At 46.8% G+C, this 18,930-nt stretch overlaps 1 protein-coding gene across 2 annotated transcripts in view; it reads right to left on the bottom strand.

The window, feature by feature from the left end:
• Positions 1-1,375: 1,375 nt before the first annotated feature.
• LOC119463895 (uncharacterized) overlaps positions 1,376-18,930 on the bottom strand; it is a 148,685-nt gene continuing 131,130 nt past the window's right edge. For both annotated transcript variants that reach the window (XM_049656321.1, XM_049656320.1), the window contains 7 exons: positions 18,546-18,653; positions 16,895-16,999; positions 16,196-16,300; positions 13,127-13,231; positions 5,907-6,040; positions 4,560-4,695; positions 1,376-1,972 (listed from right to left, as the gene is read on the bottom strand). In XM_049656321.1, coding sequence (XP_049512278.1) covers positions 4,612-4,695; positions 5,907-6,040; positions 13,127-13,231; positions 16,196-16,300; positions 16,895-16,999; positions 18,546-18,653 — 641 coding nt within the window. In that variant the 3' untranslated portion in view covers positions 1,376-1,972; positions 4,560-4,611. The remainder of the gene's footprint in view (positions 1,973-4,559; positions 4,696-5,906; positions 6,041-13,126; positions 13,232-16,195; positions 16,301-16,894; positions 17,000-18,545; positions 18,654-18,930) is intronic.

The following is an 18,930-nucleotide window of genomic DNA, read 5'->3' on the forward strand; positions in this document are numbered from 1 at the left end:
TCTCCAAGCCGATGACGTTCCTCATGATCTCAAGAAGCGAGGTTGAGAGGGCGCCTCGAGAATCTGTTTCACCGTGAGAACCCGCCCACATCTGCAGCATCCTGAATGAGAACAGAATGGAGGCGCACAGCAAAGAATACATGGTGTAGATGGACTTCCAAGTGACTCGAGCTCGATCTATATCATGAGGATCGAGGTTGGCGACAAAAAAGCAACCGGAGACGCGCCACATGATGGCCAGGCTGTACAGTCGCTTCAACATTCTCATCGGGGTAGGGGCACGCCTGTGAAAGAAACGTGTAGCTCGGGCCATGTTTCCGGCTTTCCGTGTCACTTGACAACTGTGTCTCTTACATATACGCTAGTCACCTTCAACTACGGAGGTGAACGTCTTCTGCCTGACTTGCCTTGTGTAAATTCCGCAACGGCGCAGTAAAGCCGATATGTCGATGATGACTGCGTTAGGCGGCGCAAAGCGATGTTCCGTGTCTCCGGTTTCGCGTTCAGTGGAGGAACTACAGAGACGACAAGTGGGTTGGCTTAAAACGAGGCACTGGTTTTCTGCGGTGGTACCCGTTTCTAGAGTGAGAGACTTGTCAATGGTGGCAGTTGTTGCTTTTGATTTGAACGCACAGATTTCGCTATTGAACGCGGAGATGATTGCAGGGGAATCAGACAGATAAACAAGATCTGTAACATGAAGTCAATGTACCTTTTGACGAGTCCTACATTCTCACAGGTTCATCGGTTCGCACATGCAGAGATTTGAACACTGCAAGCCATGTACTTCGGCGCGTTATCGATTCACCGAGTAAAATATAGAGGGTGTATAAAGTTTTCGTGACCAGTCTCGGAGCGGGTGAACGCGTGGTGTGATCGAACACCGCGAACTTACCTGTTGCTGATCCGCACTGTCTAATCATAGGACAAGCTCGCCCACGATTTTTTCCATTGTGGTCTGTGCAGTAATGTGTGCAATTTTCGTCTACGTTCTATATTCCCCTCCTACAGGCCACCAGGACACAATATGCCTTACGGTATTATTGCCAGAAAACCTTGAATTGGAGCAACAACAAATAAGGACGAAAGCATGAATCATGTTTGGAAGCGTGAACGTGCACGTAATCACTATGGTCCTTCCACTTATTTCTCAGTGTTCGCGCTAGATAAAAAAACGCAAACAAGTACAGCTCCTTTGTGGATCTATGATCCTAACCATAGACTCTTGTTGGACTTCGTCGAACATAACAAACTCTACACGCGTACTTGCAGGCTTCGCACGTTTTATGCCGCAGGGCAAACTTGCGAAAAACAAAAACTTCACTCATTGATCTGCTCATCTGGTGGAAAAAGGAGCACGAAACACATTTTTGTTCTCTGTGCAATTCGTGCACTTTTATTTCTTGAAGCATCGTGACAAAAGAGCGAATATAAAGACAAAGTTTGCTGTACTTTAGGCTTGCTTTTTTTTCTATTTTTTCTCCTCAATTTCATGGTAACGCTTAAGCAGCGAGGAAAAAAAGAAAATGACAACGTACCATTCTTAAGCGTAGTCTAAAAGAAAGCTTCGTTAGTGTAGCTAGCGGTGCATGAGTATCGGTTATACGTTAGCTGATCCCAAGCACCCAATAATGCATCAAAATATTAAGGTTGCGGAGGTAAAAAAAAAAAAAAAAACAAGTTAACTTCGATCAGCGTTGCCGACGGTCTACCACTACACTGGACCCCATGTTCATTCCTCCGGCTTTTACAAAAGTGTCGTCTTTGGCAACGCGCACAGAAACTTACAAGCTATAGAACGCGTACGGCCTATTCAAGTTTATGGCTAAATACATTTATGTTCTTGCTTCAACAGGTTGTGCGTTTTTAATTCAGTGCACCGGCGTCCATGCGATGACAAAGGGGCACTGATGTTGCGCTGGTCTTCTCAGTAGACGGCCGTTGATATTCTCTGTCGTAGCTGCCGTTAGTCCTGCAGAAAAACAAAAACAAATAAATTAACGCTCAGCACACAATATTAGTACAAAGCTGGCCGAATACTTTTTGCAACCGGTATTTGCGAAGGCATAACATCTCCATCAACACAGGGCCTAGAGCTCAATTTCATTGAAATGCGCCACAAGCATTTAGAGCGTCTTTCTTATAGAGTGCAGCTGTTAGGCGCCCGTTTCGGCTTTGAGCGTCGCCATCGGCGTTGTGCCTCGTCGTAACCGAGCGAACGAGCATAGCGGAGAATCGGAGTGAACGCGGAACGCAGCGGGCGATGAAAGACGGTGATAGTGATGAGAGGTCGAGGAGGAAAGTGGAGAAGGAGGAGGGTGCAGCCGAACCATGAGGCGGAAAGCGGAGAAGGGGGGTATGGCGAAAGCGTGAGAATAGCGTAGTGCCGCGTCTGCGGCGACGACCGCTACGAGATGGCGCCGGAGTAGCGCGCCCTCGTCTGTTCACCGATGGCTTGCGGCGAGCGTGTCTAACGATACTATATACAGAAACAAAGCGCTGCATGAGCGGAGGTGTGTCTGCGGCGGCTGCTGTGAATTGCGCCCACGCGTCACCCACCCACTGCCTCTTGCGATTACCCGATTAGCGAGGAAGTCGCGCCACACTTCGCTTCGTTTTCAACGTACCGCACGAGATAGATTGTCCGCGTCAGCCAATATATCGCGAAATGAAAACACGTATACAGCTGCGCCCAAATTCCGCATTAGAGAGTATCATAATTGTTGTTGAATTTTAAAGCGAAAGCTGTATGTGGCTAGGCGAAACCAAAAACCGTTCGTCCCATGTTTCTGTGAACGTCTCCATTGGCTGCGCCGTCAGTTATGTCGTTCTCTACGTCGCACCCAAGCGCGCGCGCCATTGGCAGCGCCGTTAGCTACGTCGTTAGTGAACGCGTTACCGCCATTGCCACGTTGACGCTGCTCTGCCCGCAACGCCGCCTCCTCGGCTCGCCGTTGTCGCATGCCTCGACTTAGCTCGGCGTCGTGGTTAGCAGCCTCCGCCCGCCATTGGCGCTTGCATTCCACTAGAAACACAAACTTGCAACCAATAATTGAGAAACGCTTCAATATAGCGTCAGAATTAACCCACTGCTAAACACCCGGGCCGCAGGTTTCAGCTTCGCTGGTTAAACATATCTGTACGGAGTGCTTGGGCGGTTTTTTTATAACAAACAACGGTGTTATTTTTTATAGTGTCTGCAACGTTTCGTTCCCATTTTGCATTCTGTAGGTTGAAAGTAACAAATCTAGTCTTAAGCAGCTTTCCCAACGACAAAATTATTTAGTTTACTTTATCTTCCACACATTATACTAGACTGGAGACCTCGAACCATCGCGTCATCAAAACCGCGATGCAAAAAGAAAAAGGAAGTTAGGCCTAGTACTTTCACTTGCCTTCTACTACCAACTTCCCGCATCGGCCTTCATTTCTATACTATAACGCTGAGCCAACGGCATATAACCGGTTCACAAATAACCAAGTCTTCTTCAATTCGCAACAGCTGCTGAATGGTAGTTCCCTTTTAAATTGCCACTGATATAAAAACACGCAATGTTTTTTTTTTTTGGTTACGCAGGTAGCACATCAACTTTATTGCTTGCTTTGGTATACTATTGGCTCCAATGGACAAAATATTTACTATTATGGTGAATTTCGTGTCATGCTCGCGGGAATTCATCAGGTTTTCCTGATTGAGAGTGTAAGGCACTGAACAGGAGATATGATTAACTTAGCTTTCTTCCAAAAAAAAAAAATAATGTGCTATATCCACGGTTTGAGACTTGCCGTCACCCATGACTTACTCTGCAATAAATAAGCACTCCGGGCCAGTACAGTGGTGATTGAACCTTCTAAGCTCTTCTTGCGTGGCCGATGGCTCCTCAGCTATCCCACTCAATGACATTACCATTGACATCATTTTACTGCGGACAGTGGTTATGTAACGTGAAACTGGAACAATTGTTATCGTACGTCTGCCACGTTTTTGTTCAGGCAGTACGAGATGCGACTCAGTTGAGACACCCGAACAGTTATAGACACCGGAGGTCGAACCGAGGATTGTCCAGTTCTATATACCCACAGTCCTAACCGTAACGACACAGGGGTTTAACTCAAGCCACAAAAATATTGCTCACATTTTTTAAAACGTCAAACCATTAAACAAAGTGCGCCCATTGAACATAGTTACTAGTGTCATAAAACTTGTTCCATATCAGTTTGTGCGAAGCGAGCAGTATGTATGAGCTATATAGCAAACAATTATGCTCGGCTGTAGCAAACAACTGTAGATTTCAAGTGTTACTCGACAAAATAAGACGAAAGCATGTGGAAGCTTCGTTAGAAACTGTCCTGTGTATACCTTTGTGCTTTCTGAGAGTACTGGAATGTCTTTCTCAAGTTCACAGGTCAGGCAGTCTAACGCATTTAGGAGTCGGACGCTCACAAATTCTGTTCGGTCTAATTCATTTAAAGAATTCAGATAGTTACTGCACTTTGGATTTTGTTTTTTGCCTTCGCACAACGCCCTATAGAAATAACCCACGCTATACTGTGCACACCTTTGCGGGCTGCTGTTGTTTTGGGCGTCGGCCACTAGCTGACACGAAGGTCCTACTTGGGCTTGGGTGTCTCAGCAACAGGACTGTGCCGGATGCCAAAGGTGAACCGAGGTGAACTGCTCTTGTTCATCCAGACCTGCAAGAGCAGAGTCGTGTTTACACGGAAAGCAAGAAAAAAAAGCAAGTAAAACTAAATCCGTCTGGTCTTTCACTGCCAGGAACTCAGGTTTGCTTTCCATGGCGGAAATTCCCAGCTTTTTCATCTCAGAAAGAACATTTCTGTTATCGGTCCTGAATTCTGTTCGTTCTAATTCATTTAAAGAATTCATTTAAAGACAGCAGCGCCTGTGCCTGCCGCTGCTGCCCTCAGAATGGGTTTTAAGGCCCGTCAAGTTGCTGTGTGCAACTTTTTCCTTACATCCCCCATAAATTGTACGTTTATGGAAATAAAGGCAAATTCAAATTCAAATTCAAACATGGATGCTGTCTACGTTATTTTAGAGTAGGAATCTGGGCTACTTCCCCGCAAGAATTATCCCCAGGCGGGCGCATGGAACCTTTAAGAAACCTTACTCAGACCGACGCACTCCGGCAGGAATCTTGCAAACAAAGGAACATCAATCTCAATAAATAATTTTATATCGATGCAACCCAAATACCAGTTGCTGCGATAAAACACCAGCGTGTCCAAAAATAGGACCGATTCTCGTCGTCACAACAAATTATTTTTCGTTGCACGCGCGCTGGCTTTGCGCCAATTAAACTTTTTATTTGATTGTATATCAGCGCATAACACGGAAAGGGACAGAGCGCACGCACTGTATACGGTGATGTAGGGAAAAGAAAGAGTTATCCGAAAGTTTGATTTCAGTTTAAATTAGGAGCGAAACAGGAACCACGTCCGTAACACGTAATCACCGGGCGCCATATGGAAAGCGAACACGAAAAAAAAAAATATCCGGGAGAGACAAAACACTATTGTTAAGCGTAAAAGACAAATATACGCAACGGTCAAGCCAACACGGAGAGACAACATCAGTTTACGCTGGCGGTCTTCGCTAGCTAAAACAGAGGTAGCGAAAGCCCATGTTGACACAGCCATCGCGTAAACATGCGACATCGGCGGTCTTCTTAATTGAGGGAGTATTTATATCGTCGCCCTGTCCAATTACACTGGTTTGATCAAGATTTCGTTCAAACTGCGCGTGTGCTTTGTCCCTTTCTGTCTGCTGCGTCGATCGATGAACAATCAAAATGCAGCATCAACGCACTGAAACTGCCACCTTACTGGACTACTTTGTGTTCTTCAACATGAAGTGGAAGGACAAGCTCCATGTTTGGAATTACCCTCTCCGGTGAGTGGGCGCCGGGCCCGGGTTTTTTGGTGTGGTCCGAGGGAATGTTGGTGCGGTAGCTGAGCGTGTAGGCGGGGGACTTGTTCTTGTACGTGTCAGTGCCCGGTACGTTGTACTTACCGGGTGCTGCAAAGAAAAAAAAAAAAAACACGTCACAGTCAGCACGGCATGTTCTGGGTACATCAAATGATTCTGTACATTTGACTGCGGTTGCTATTTCGACCTGATGCTGTGCCTGATAGATTGGTACGTAACGCGTTTCCACTAAAAGACAACGGAAAGACGAATCATACGCGCACGACGCTAACATAAAGATTTTAGTTCCAAAACTCAATCGTGTCTAGTTTTCTACTTCCTGACATGCTCATGAAGCACTCATTTTGCCACGTATAAAACCGGTTAGGAATTTTCATACTAAAGAGGTTTTGAGGTAGAGGCAATGTGTGGATCATTTGTTTCTTCATATAGTCATTCTCGCTAAAGAACTACGATAGTGCACAGTTCAGTATGCACGCGTGTTTGACTTTGTCACATAAAGACTGCATAGGTCTCGAAGGAAGTCACTAAATCAACACGTAACAATCATTCTGTCTTTCCTCAAAAACTGTAAATCTATATATATAACGCACAATAGCCTTGCTTTCTTGAACCTACATTTTTTAAAGCTTATTATGCTCTGAAAAGTTAGTTCGGCGTATTATGTATTTTCAATTTCTCTCATACTGTGTTAATGTTGTAGTTTTTCTGCTACACTTGTCGGTCACCCCATCAAACCATTCGTGGGTATTCATGTGGTACTATAAAAAAAAAGCCCTCGTTGCAGTCACATTGTTGACATCAACGCTGTGGCTATTTGATAATTATACCCGCCGTGGTTGCTCAGTGGCTATGGTGTTGGGCTGCTGAGCACGAGGTCACGGGATCGAATCCCGGCCACGGCGGCCGCATTTCGACGGGGGCGAAATGCGAAAACACCCATGTACTTAGATTTAGGTGCACGTTAAAGAACCCCAGGTGGTCCAAATTTTCGGAGCCCCCCACTACGGCGTGCCTCATAATCAGATCGTGGTTTTGGCACGTAAAACCCCATAATTTAATTTAATTAATTTTTTATAACTCCGACCGCCGCACGCGCCCCAGGAGCGGGCCTGCGTGGCCTCGCGAGCATCGAGAATGGCAGGTGCAACGAACGACAATGCTCACGAAATGGAAATAGAGAACAATAGTCAAGACTCGACAGCGGACCAGAGCAACATGGAATTCGATGAGAACAGCGGGAAGACGCTGAGTCAAGCTGGCCCATGGTTCCAAGCAATCAAGGCAAGGAAAAACAAGAAGTCGCCAAACGAGGACCGCATACAAGAGGGAGGAAAGCAAGGAAACTCCCAGAACCAGCAAAGAGGACTTAACGCGAGGAGCAACCCGAGAGTGGAATCAAGCATGCAAGCCAACAGCAACCAGCAACGTCAGCAAGATCAGGGAAGCCGAACCAGCGGCAAGCCACCGCCGCGACGCGCGACGCCGCCGCTGCCAGATAATGATTACAAGGTGGTGTACCGACCAAGAACCGGCATGAAGCTATCCAGCTGGCCGGACGAGAAGATCACCGAGGGACTTGCAAGGGCAAGTGGTTCCCCTTTCAAAGAGTTTTGCGCGAAAGTAACCATCCAAACGCAATGGAAGCAGAACCTGATAATTGCCAGCACCGCCGACGAGGACTACGCACTCAAGCTCGGTTCCATCAACGGCATCGAACTAGGGGCGGCCACATACGAAATGACGCCGTACATCAAACCGCTCCCAGGAACAGTGCGTGGAGTCGTGCACGGTATCACTGCGTGTACGACGGAGAAACGACTTGCGGAACTTCTGGCAGCCAACAACTGTGGCATCCTGCATGCGAGGATGCTCGGCAAATCCACCTCAGCAGTTATAACCTTCGAAGGTCCGCACGTCCCTTTCTACGTGAAGGTGGCCAGCTCGTACACACGTTGCCGCCCATACCGCAGATCGGTACAGTATTGCAAGGCCTGCGGAGAAATTGGCCACCGGCAGGACGTATGCCCCAACCCAGATAAACCTATCTGCAACCGGTGCGGGGTGCAGAACCCACAAGCAGACCATGATTGCCAGTTGCAGTGCAAACTATGCGGACTACCTCACGAGACGGCAAGCAAGGAGTGCGAGAAAAGGCTCAAGCCAAGACCGCCGCCCCTGTACGTCAGGGAGAGAAGCAAATCAAGAGGCCGACAGCCATCTATAACAAGGGAGACAAGTTCAAGCTCCTCGGTGTATGGAACAAATAAGCCACAGCAAGATCAGCAGAAGATCAGCTGGGCGGAAGTGATAGCCAGTTCTAAGTCGACAACCGACCCGTTTCCCTCACTGCCGACACAAGAGCGAAATTCAAGATACGAGGAAACCATCTCTTCCCTCAGAAGGCAAAACGCCGACTTGATGACGCGGAATGAAGGGCTCATGAAGCGTCTAGAAGAGCAAGAAAGACGTCAGGAGGAACGGGACAGAAGAGCTCAGGCCAGGGAACAAGCCCTGGAGGTGAAGCTCCAACATCTCATTGAACAATTGCAGAAGCAGCAGGAACCGACCACAACACTAACGCCGCCGAGGGAACATACTCCCCCGATAGAGGACCTAGAATCGGGAATAGAGCACAAGATGAACAAGGCCCGAATTGAAGACAAGGCCGAACTGAGAAATGAGTTCCGAGTCGAACTCGCTCAGGCCGTCGACACCATAAGTAAATCTGTGGCAGCCACCGTCCAAGCAGCCGTACAAACGCTCCGCCAGGAGATCACCCAGATGGGCAACGAGCTCAGCCAACGCATCTCCATCCTAGAAAAGGACAAAGAGCAGGCAAGAAAAAAGCCAAAATACCCCATCAGAGAAGCCCAGATGAACGAGACTCTGGGAAGCCAAGATGGCGAGTAAAATAGCAAAGAAGAAAGAAGCGACCCAAACCCTCAAAATTTGGCAGTGGAATTGCAGAGGAATAAATCGGAAACGGCAAAATTTGTTTCACCTATGCACCCTACACCAACCTGACGTCGTCGCGTTACAGGAAACAGAAACCAACAATATTACGATGCGCGGCTACGAAACGCACATTGCCTCAGGAAGGACCCGGACCGCCGTCCTGATCAAGAAACATCACACGACGCAGCAGCACCAAATCAACCACAGAATTGAACACACTCTGATTGAGTTTGTTCCTCACAAGAAAACCCTGCAGAGCATCTACATCCTGAATGTATACAGTCCTCCGCGCGACAGCCTCAAGGACTTCGACAAATTCCTGAGAGAAGTGAAGAAAGTCACGAAGGGTCAAAAACTCCTTGTGGTGGGCGACTTTAACGCTCCACACGTAGCTTGGGGCTACCGATCAACCAACAAGAAGGGTATGGACGTGCACAACGCGGCACAACACCACCAGCTGACGTTGTGGACCGATCCTCAAATACCAACTAGAATCGGCAACAGTGTCTCCAGAGACACCAGCCCAGACCTGACCTTCTCCACTGGATTAAGGCAAGTCGAGTGGTCGAGACTGGAAGAGACTCTAGGCAGCGACCATCACATCATCCAGACCGAAATCACGCACCACAAAACCCCCGTGAGATTAGGTCAGGCCAAAATTACGGACTGGCCCGCTTTCCGAAAATATGAACACCCCGGAAGCCTAGAGGACATCGAGGAGTGGACCAAGAACGTGGTGGACTTGGTTACCAAGTACACAAAGACCATCCAACTCACTGCGGACAATCCCGACGTCGACCCACACCTACTTCACCTCTGGGAGGCCAGGCGTGGACTTTTGAAGAGGTGGAAGAAGCAGAAGAGAAACCGCAAACTCAAGATCCGCATTGCCGCAGTCTCGCGGCAGGCGGAAGAGTATGCTGAAAAACTCGCACGTCAGAACTGGAATCAAGTGTGCGACCGATTACAGGGAACCCTCAGCAACCGAAAGACCTGGGCCATTCTAAAGACCCTTCTGGAGAAGACGGAATCAAGAAATGTCACGGGGCAACACATACAAAGACTTATACACAACTTCCAGGGCACCGAGGAAGAAGTGCTCGAAGCCATCACCGGGAAATACCTCGGAGACGAACAACAACGGAAGGCGCGGCCAGTCATTCACCCGGAGTACGAGGGGGAACCCAATCCGGATTTAGACCAACCTTTCACCAAGTCGGAGATCATGGCAGCCTTAAACAATCTCACGAGAAACACGACGCCCGGCAGGGATAAAATTAACAACAAGACCCTCCGTAACCTGGACGACGGGGCGACGGAGAGTTTACTAAAATATATCAATGAAAGCTGGCAGACCGGCAGCATACCGGCTTCCTGGAAGCACGCGGACGTAACGATGATCCCGAAACCCGGCAAGCCCGTCAAGATACAGAACCTGCGCCCGATCTCTCTCACGTCGTGCGCGGGAAAACTCTTCGAGCACATGGTCCACAATCGACTCTCGCCCTACCTGGAAGAAGGGGGGCACCTGCCGAATACTATGTTCGGTTTCCGACCAAACCTCTCCACCCAGGACATTCTACTTCAGCTAAAAGAACAAGTCATCGACGGCCTCAGCACACGCCACAAGAGTGCCATCCTGGCACTCGACGTGAAGGGAGCCTTCGACAACGTCTCACACGAAGCAGTGCTAAACAGCCTACAGCGGACCAACTGCGGACGGCGGACATACAACTACATCCGGGACTTCCTGACGGGTAGAACGGCGACCATAGGCCTGGGGAACCTCAGGACCGAGAAGTTCCAAATACCGCCCAAAGGAACCCCCCAGGGGTCGGTGATCTCCCCGTTGCTGTTCAATATAGCGATGAGGGGATTGCCGAAGCTCTTGGAGAACATCAGGGGTATCCATCACGCAATATATGCAGACGACCTGACCATATGGACGTGTACGGGATCGGTGGGCGAGCAACAAGACGCACTGCAGGAAGCCATCGACAGGACCGAGCATTATCTACACCGCTGCGGTCTTTCATGCGCGCCGGAAAAGTCGGAGCTCCTGATCCTCAAAAAGAGGACAAGAGGGCGGCCTCCGCAGGAGACACCAGACCCAACATTGACCCTACATGGAGTCAACATACCCAAGGTGGACGTACTCCGTATTCTGGGCCTCACTTTCCAGAAGGACGGTGCCGGTCTCGCCGCCATTAAAAAGCTGCAAGCGACAGTTACCCAAGTCGCGCACTTGGTGCGAAGAGTGACTAACAAAAAGCACGGCCTGAAAGAGCAGGACACAATCAGATTGATAGAAGCCCTGATAATCAGCAGAGTCACTTACGGCACCCCGTACCTGGGTCTCAAGAACAGCGAGAGAGACAAATTGAACATCCTAATACGAAAGACTTACAAGCTGGCACTGGGGCTTCCACCGACAACGTCGACGGAGAAGCTACTCAGCCTGGGCATCCACAATACTTGGGAGGAACTAGCAGAGGCCCACAAGACGAGCCAGATAGAGCGACTCAAGCTCACCAGCACGGGCAGGGACACCCTAATAAGACTGGGCTACTCAGTCGAATATGAGTCCAGAAAACAGCGGGTTCCTCTGCCCCTGAGGGAGAAGATCACGGTGGCCAGCATCCCGAGAAACATGCACCCTGAATACAACAGAGAAAGGAGGCGAGCGAGAGTGCAAGCTCTACGTAAGGCCTACGAAGGATCAAAACAAGAAGTCAGATACACCGACGCGGCAAAGTACAAGAACAGAGCGGCCCACGCTATCAGCGTGATCAACGGCCAAGGACAAGAGGTAGCAGCAGCCTCGGTAAGCACTTCAGACATCGACTGTGCGGAAGAAACGGCGATAGCCCTGGCAGCCACTACGGGTAAGCGAGAGGAAGATCACATCACAGTCATCACGGACTCGCAAACAGCATGCAGAAATTACCAAAAAGGCCGCATTTCGAAACAAGCCCTGAGCATCCTCGAAAAACTAGACAATTTTCAAGAACTTTACATTGTCTGGGCCCCGGGACACGAGTCCCTGGCGGGTAATGAAGCGGCTAACGCTGCTGCCCGAGATCACATTCTCCGGGCTATCCCACCGGGTTCACGAGCACCGGCAGACCAACATGATAGCGTCCCGAAAAGATACTCCGATATCCTGAGTCATTACAGACTGGGCAGGAGGATCTACCCACTCCCGCATCCCAAGCTAACAAGAGAAGAGGCAGTGATCTTCCGCAAATTACAGACCGGCACATTCCCGCACGGCACCCTGCTACACGCCATGTATCCTACGAGCTATACTCACAGATGCGCCTTCTGCTCTGCGCCCAATACCCTCTACCATATGATATGGGAATGTCAACAAAACGCATCGACACCACCCATCACCGGACCAACCGTCGAGCAGTGGGAGGCCCAGCTGACAAGCCCGAGCCCTGAAGACCAGCATCGCCTGGTGAGCAGGGCCAAGATATCGGCTCAGGCCCACGGCATCCTGGACTAGGGACGCCGCCCACCTCGGACGATTTTAGCGTCTGCTCATTTCCCTAAATAAAGTTTATTCCTCCTCCTCACTATAAGAAGTAATGCCTATTTTTAAAGACTCTCGTAATAGCCCTGCCCTGATGCAACTACAGTGATAACCCTTATAAATATAACAGGCGCTTGAGGTTTTTTAGTCATTTAGATCAATACATTGTGATACCCAGTCACGAGGCCAAATAAAACAGTAAGCCGCTGGTCATGAATTCGGCACACTCTTGCGAGGACCTTTACATATCAGTCGAATATAAGCCTCAGCAACGGCAATGACCACGTCTTCTCATGAAGACAGCACTTCTGAATGCATAGTACAGGCGGTACAGGCATATCTTAATACTAATAGTGGAGCTTACCTAGTTTACCTCACATTTCGGATGTGGCAGTTCAATATTACGAAAACGTTAAGGCCACTTTCTGCATGCCATGGATATCACAATAGCAGTAAGTAATTAGCGCCGTCTATGTAGAAAGCTGCTATCGGCGGATAGAAATAAGCGCAAATTATAGAACCTCAGTGGCGAAGCTGTCTTAAATGCTCCGGCTCATTTCACTTATTCGTTTATTCGGCGTATCCATTTTAGCTAGAGTAGCATGGAATAAATTAGGGTAAGAGAAAGCTGTTATTGAATTAATGGAAAATATATTGTGATTAGTGGAGTCATGGTTTACCAGGTACGCCGTCATCCCTGGAATCCTTCGGCCTGGTGCCAAACGTGTAAGCAGGTGTCCTGACCAGGACCGAGTCCACCTTCTCGGGTCTATAGGCACCCGGTGCTAGATGATGAAGTGCAGTGCAGTGTTAGATGGTGAGGTTAGCGTCGAAAGTGTTGAATTACAAGCAGGCGCTGCTCGAACAGGCGGTGACAGAGGAAGGAACAAGACAGAACAGAACGCTGACTGTTATGACAGTTAGTCAGCACTTCGTCTTGTCTGATTCTTTGTTTTGTATTCGCCTCTTCGCGCTGCACATACTTGCAATATCGCACTCAATTGCCCAAATAACCGTGTTAAAAGTGTTCAGGAAATGACAGATGGATAATCTCAGATCCCTTAAAATGATCCTAAGAAATTTCCTAAATCTAAAGAATGATATGTTAGCACGAAGAGGAGAGCATGCATGCCGTTCCCAGAGTTCTCGTATTTCCGGTGATTACCCGCTACGTACTCTACACTTTCTCATAAGTGTTGTACGATGCAAAAAAAAAATATGCTTGCAAAGATGTTTAGTAAGTACTGAAAAATCAAAAAAAAGAAAGAGACAAGTAACACGAGAAATAAGTTTTCTTCCCTTTCATGAACTTTCCTCCATTTTTCGGGGTTCCGCATAACTGATTTCCAAGAACTGAATCTCGTATAGCGATGCTTCAGTTGTTAGTATGACTGTTTCCGCCTTCGTGATTATGTCCACGGGCAACATTTGCAGCAACTCTGAGGAGATAGGATTTCTTGTGCACTCTTACGGCAGTGACCTAATCTACGTTAAAGAAGGTTTGGTGACTGCTTCTCACTACAAGGACTGTTAGCGTCAGAATATAAATACGCGACAAGCTTTTATCCTCTCAGCCTGTAATGCGGGAACTAAGAAAAATGTCAGTACCCACTGTTTAATTTTTTTTTTCCTGGAGTAACTTAATGTCTCATATTTCGTCTCAGTTTAGGGAGTTTTTGTACACCGCAATACAGTTCACTAATTCTAACCGAGCACAAGCAGAAAAAAAATGTCGGATTGCTGGAGAACGCTTGGAAGTGTATATAGCTATAGAGCAAGTAGTTGCTCCCTCCCAAGAAGATCAGCCGGAAATGTATCATCGCCTTTATAGTGCATAAGAAGTCGACACTGTTTGTGCGCCGTGACTGGCATAATCATCACATTTTTTATGAATAATTTGTGAATTGCACAACGTCACATTCAACTTTTGCTTTTTAAATACAGGAATCGAAAAGCTTTTAATGGGAGTGCATGGACCTCATGGCTAATGCATTATATTTCTCGTTGAACAAGAGTGGGCGTTCAAGGGCCGCCCGAGGCTGGAGAGAATGTTTCGACATGAAAGAGAAAAGGTTCTTATTGAAAAGCGGTGTGCTTAGCCGGCGTGTATTCTCCTACATGCTGGTCTGCACGAAATAGAATGGAGAGAAAGAAAGACCCTAAATGAAGATCAGCAGGGCAGAAAGTAAAAGAAAAGATGCCGTTTTTGTTATCTTATCGGCAGCGGCAAAGTGCCCTAGCCGATGGAAGCGGGTAATCTCTTAAATCATGACAGTTTGTGCGAAATATATATATATATATATATATATATATATAATTCATGATGACGTGGAATGCGTCGGTCACAGTTTAAAGAGCAAACTTATTCTGTCAAGATATAAAAACAAGAAGTTCAGGACATTGCGCCATTACTGGTCAGAAGGTCCTTTGTCGGAACATCGGCATCCAGCCTGGGGCTTTTATGTGTGCTGAACTTTTGCTCATGTCAAGTATCCGCCTTCATCTGGAACATTTGCATTATATGGGTTTCTTTTGTCGTTCGCAAGAACACCTTTCTTTAATCAGACATCTGAAACTGCTAAAAAGCAAGTTCGCAAAATTGAGCTACGGGTGGGATCAAACGAAGTCTGCTGATTTTCTCAAAGATTTCTACGCAACGCCTGCATCTTCTAAAGCTCATTTGACGAACAAGTCTCCCACGTACTCACACCTTAAACCTATACAGCCTCCCCACTGCTAACTACTGCAGCTGTTGGTAGCTCACCTGGTGCACGGATTGCCTTTCTTCATGGTTTCATTCTCAGATCATGATTTTATTTGTTCCGAATGTTTCTTGTGAGAAACCTCTGGGGTTACCTTTGAGAAATTATGCTATACACAGGTAGATGAAAACACTTTCCCTTCAACTAAAAAAATATTTCCAAACCGATATATGCATTATTGTATATTCCAGCCCTAAATAGTACAAAAGATCAAACGGTTAGCCTTTGCTCACCTGCCATCCCGGAGAACGTATACTCACTTCAATACTCTCAGAATAAACGCAAGGCCGGTAGTTAAATAAGGTTAGCGACGCACTGCATATATTTTACTGGGTTCTTATATCGCACCATTGGCAATGGTGCAGTAAGCTAAGATAACAAGGTAACGAGCCTATTGCAGAAACACTCACTTCTCTAAAACTCGTGGCGTGTAACAATCGCTTGTACAATGCGCAAGTTTTTATAACGCAAACACCGAGTCACGCGTGAGTACGCCGTCGCAAAACGACGTCAAAGCAAAAACCAACGTAGCAAGGTCCGAACATTACGTTACGATGCGAGTGCGATGCATCGCTTTTTCATAGCCATCGCCTCGAGGGCACCTATAGAAACAGTGAGCACATAACTGTTTTGCGCACATCATACGTATTGGTCGAACCAATTGTCTGAAATAACTGTTCAAAAAAACAGCGCAGGACTTTTAACTGATGCTCAACAAATAAATGGTACGCCATAACAATAACACCCTTAAGCTGTTAGCATACCAAATACCGGATCATAAGTTGTGCCGGTTAGATGCGTTTACTATTTAAACGTCCACGTCAAGTAAGGGTGCCTCGCACTAACAAGTAGTCAATATAAAGTTGGAAACAGATGGAAGGAGCTAGCAAATGAAGTAGTTACAAAAATCTATACTAACATCTATCACTAACAGTGAACACCGGCAAGCTTAGCGCGCACGTCTGCTGTGTAATTCGAACACGTTACCGGGAAAATCGTCGGGCTTAGCGTCCTTGGGCTTGGTGCCGAAGGTGTAGGCTGGCGTGACTGCAAGCACGGTGTCTGCTCTCTCTGGGCAGTAGGCACCGGGTGCTGAGGTCATGCACATAGAAGCACAAGTTTCTTTTTTTTTTTGTTTTCTTCACAGCGCTGGTTTACTTTTCTGTGTGTTGTGTGTTGCATAGCGTCCGTACAAAAGCCGGAGTAAAATGTTCACTTTAAAACTAATGATAAGTACCTTCAGAAAAGTCTCTAGGAGATCACCTTTTCATTCAGATGAAGCTAATGGCAAGTTCCCCTGTTACTTCGCGCGTAAAAAAGGCGGACCACTTGTGTAACATAAGATATCGATTTCGTACTCATGACTTAAAGTTTCATGGGTAAGTAGCTCGTTCATGAACGCAAGAGGTTCCAGCAGTAGATGCTACAATTCGTCACAGTTCTGTCATTTGGATCTAGTAAGTCTAACAAGAGCAGTTGTTTTTTCATATACAACAGATATTGTAGACAGAAAAAAAGTAAACAAATAGCGTAAATCAGCATTTTAAATGCTCTTCGCCCATTTCTTGATAGATTCTGGCATTAGGGATCAGCATGCAATAGCAACTGGGCGTACGACCATCACCAAGAAAGTCTACAGCGAGAATCAAGCGTGTAGTACTGCTAGAGAGAAAGCGTTTATATTACCAGGAACATCGTCAGGCCTAAGATCCTTATGCTTGATACCAAAGGTGTAAGCTGGTGTCGTGGCTAGAACCGTGTCAGATTTCTCTGGACAGTAGGTGCCGGGAGCTGAGAGAAAGAGAGAGAGAAGAGAGGGTAGGAAAAACAAAACCCCTTCGTCATTTTTTTTTTTTTTTTTTTTTTGCCTCGTGGGTTCCCATGATATCGTCAGCAAAGCGGGCACCAAGGCACGAGTTTATCCGGAAAACGTGTTTTGATACGGCAGTGAAATCTCAACGATACTGCCACGTGCACTTGTGTCGTGCTTGTCGTTACGGCGTCAATACCAAACGCATGCCTAGATGTCGCACCCTAGATGTCGCACCCTAGAGAAGATTGATCTGAATAAAACTTGTTGGGCTAGTTTGTACATGTTTCATAAAACTAAAAAGACACAAAACACTAAGGAAAAGACAGGCTAAATGAATATAGTCCTTTTCTTTAGGCTGTCTTTTCCTTGGTGTTCTGCGTATTTTTCGTTGTATGAAGATCGATTTGGTCTATGCAGTGCGTTAGGTGCTTCGTGATGACGCGGACGCCTGATGGGGTAGCGCAGCTAGTTACGAACTGCACTTCGCTGACGTTGTTAAACGTTGAGGAAACGCCACAGTGACGACACAGACGGCTACAGATGCGACAAGCAAATGCCATTGACAATCGCAACGTCCCGCGCTCTTAGCGTTGCCTGTCTTGCCGCCAGCTTGGAAAACATTAGGGGTGGCACTGAAAATTATTTATCTTGTTCCATAACGCTGTTGACATTGAGATTAAAGATCGTCCTATATATCGTATCACACGAACGTTTTGTCCCAGGAATCTCTTCTAAATTAAAACTATTGGTACGCATCATCAAAATTCCGCTGGATCAAATTTGGCATTTATTCAGTGTGATGGTGCACGCTTAGCTCACGGTTAGGTGAACTCAGCACAGCATCATGCAGAGCGAAAGAATAGTCAACAGATGCCCAAAACCAGAAGTGATGTAAAAAAGAGTGCAAGTTACACAGAATTTCATGTTAAGTGAAATCAGAGCACACACACACACACAGAGACACACTTAAGTAGAAGACCATACCTCGGTTGTTAGTACGGTTCCCAAGTATAACCTTAAGGGAATGCACAAAAAGGGTTGTTACTCTCCAAACCAACGTTCCGAAATAGAAAAGTTGCGAAGTTCTCTTCATATTTGTGCATTTCTGATTTTCTTTCTTAGAAGAGTATGTCTGCAGGGTTAAATATAACGCGTTGCATCATTTCTACGTCGTAAATACTCTTATAAAAGTGATATTGCGTAAAAATCTTGAGTGTTGTATAAATTTTAATCCAGAGCACAACTTGATATTACATGCTAAAACCTCCAAACATTTTTTTTTCTTTTCTACACTTACTCGGATAGCAATGCGTATTATGCTTATTTCGGACATCCTAAGCATGATTTATGCATTGTCTGATCGAGTGCGACTATCTCCCCATCCTCAGCCGTTTAATGACTTATATGACTCACCGGGATGAACACATGAGCTTCAAATTATGAGGTTAGAGAAGCTTCGCAACTTTTCTATTCTGGGGAGGTTAAGTAATGGGAGTGAAGCCAGTAGAAAGCCTTTTAACGTACCGGGAAAATTATCCCGTTTAGGATCCTTGTGTTTCACTCCGAAGGTGTAACTAGGCTCCAGTGATCTGACACACTGATCAGCTCTCTCGGGGTCGTAGGCACCCGGTGCTGTCAAAACACAAGGCCAGATTGGTGTTAACAATTGAGCGATGGGTTTACACCTTCGGTCTTTAGAGGAAACTCATCAAGTAGCGGCAATAGCTCACGGCATACTTGTCTATAAACATACATGGTTCTTTTTCAACAGTCATGGGACATAAACATGAACGTTGCGCTTATTCAAGAACCGTACACAGTGCATTTGTGTGGTAGTGAAATGTTCGTCCCGTGCGAGTACTAAGAATTGCACAGCTCATTAGTAACTTATGTTGAATGCTGCCAAATT

This window comes from Dermacentor silvarum, chromosome 9 (genome assembly GCF_013339745.2).
Source record: "Dermacentor silvarum isolate Dsil-2018 chromosome 9, BIME_Dsil_1.4, whole genome shotgun sequence".
NCBI classification, from domain to species: domain Eukaryota; kingdom Metazoa; phylum Arthropoda; class Arachnida; order Ixodida; family Ixodidae; genus Dermacentor; species Dermacentor silvarum.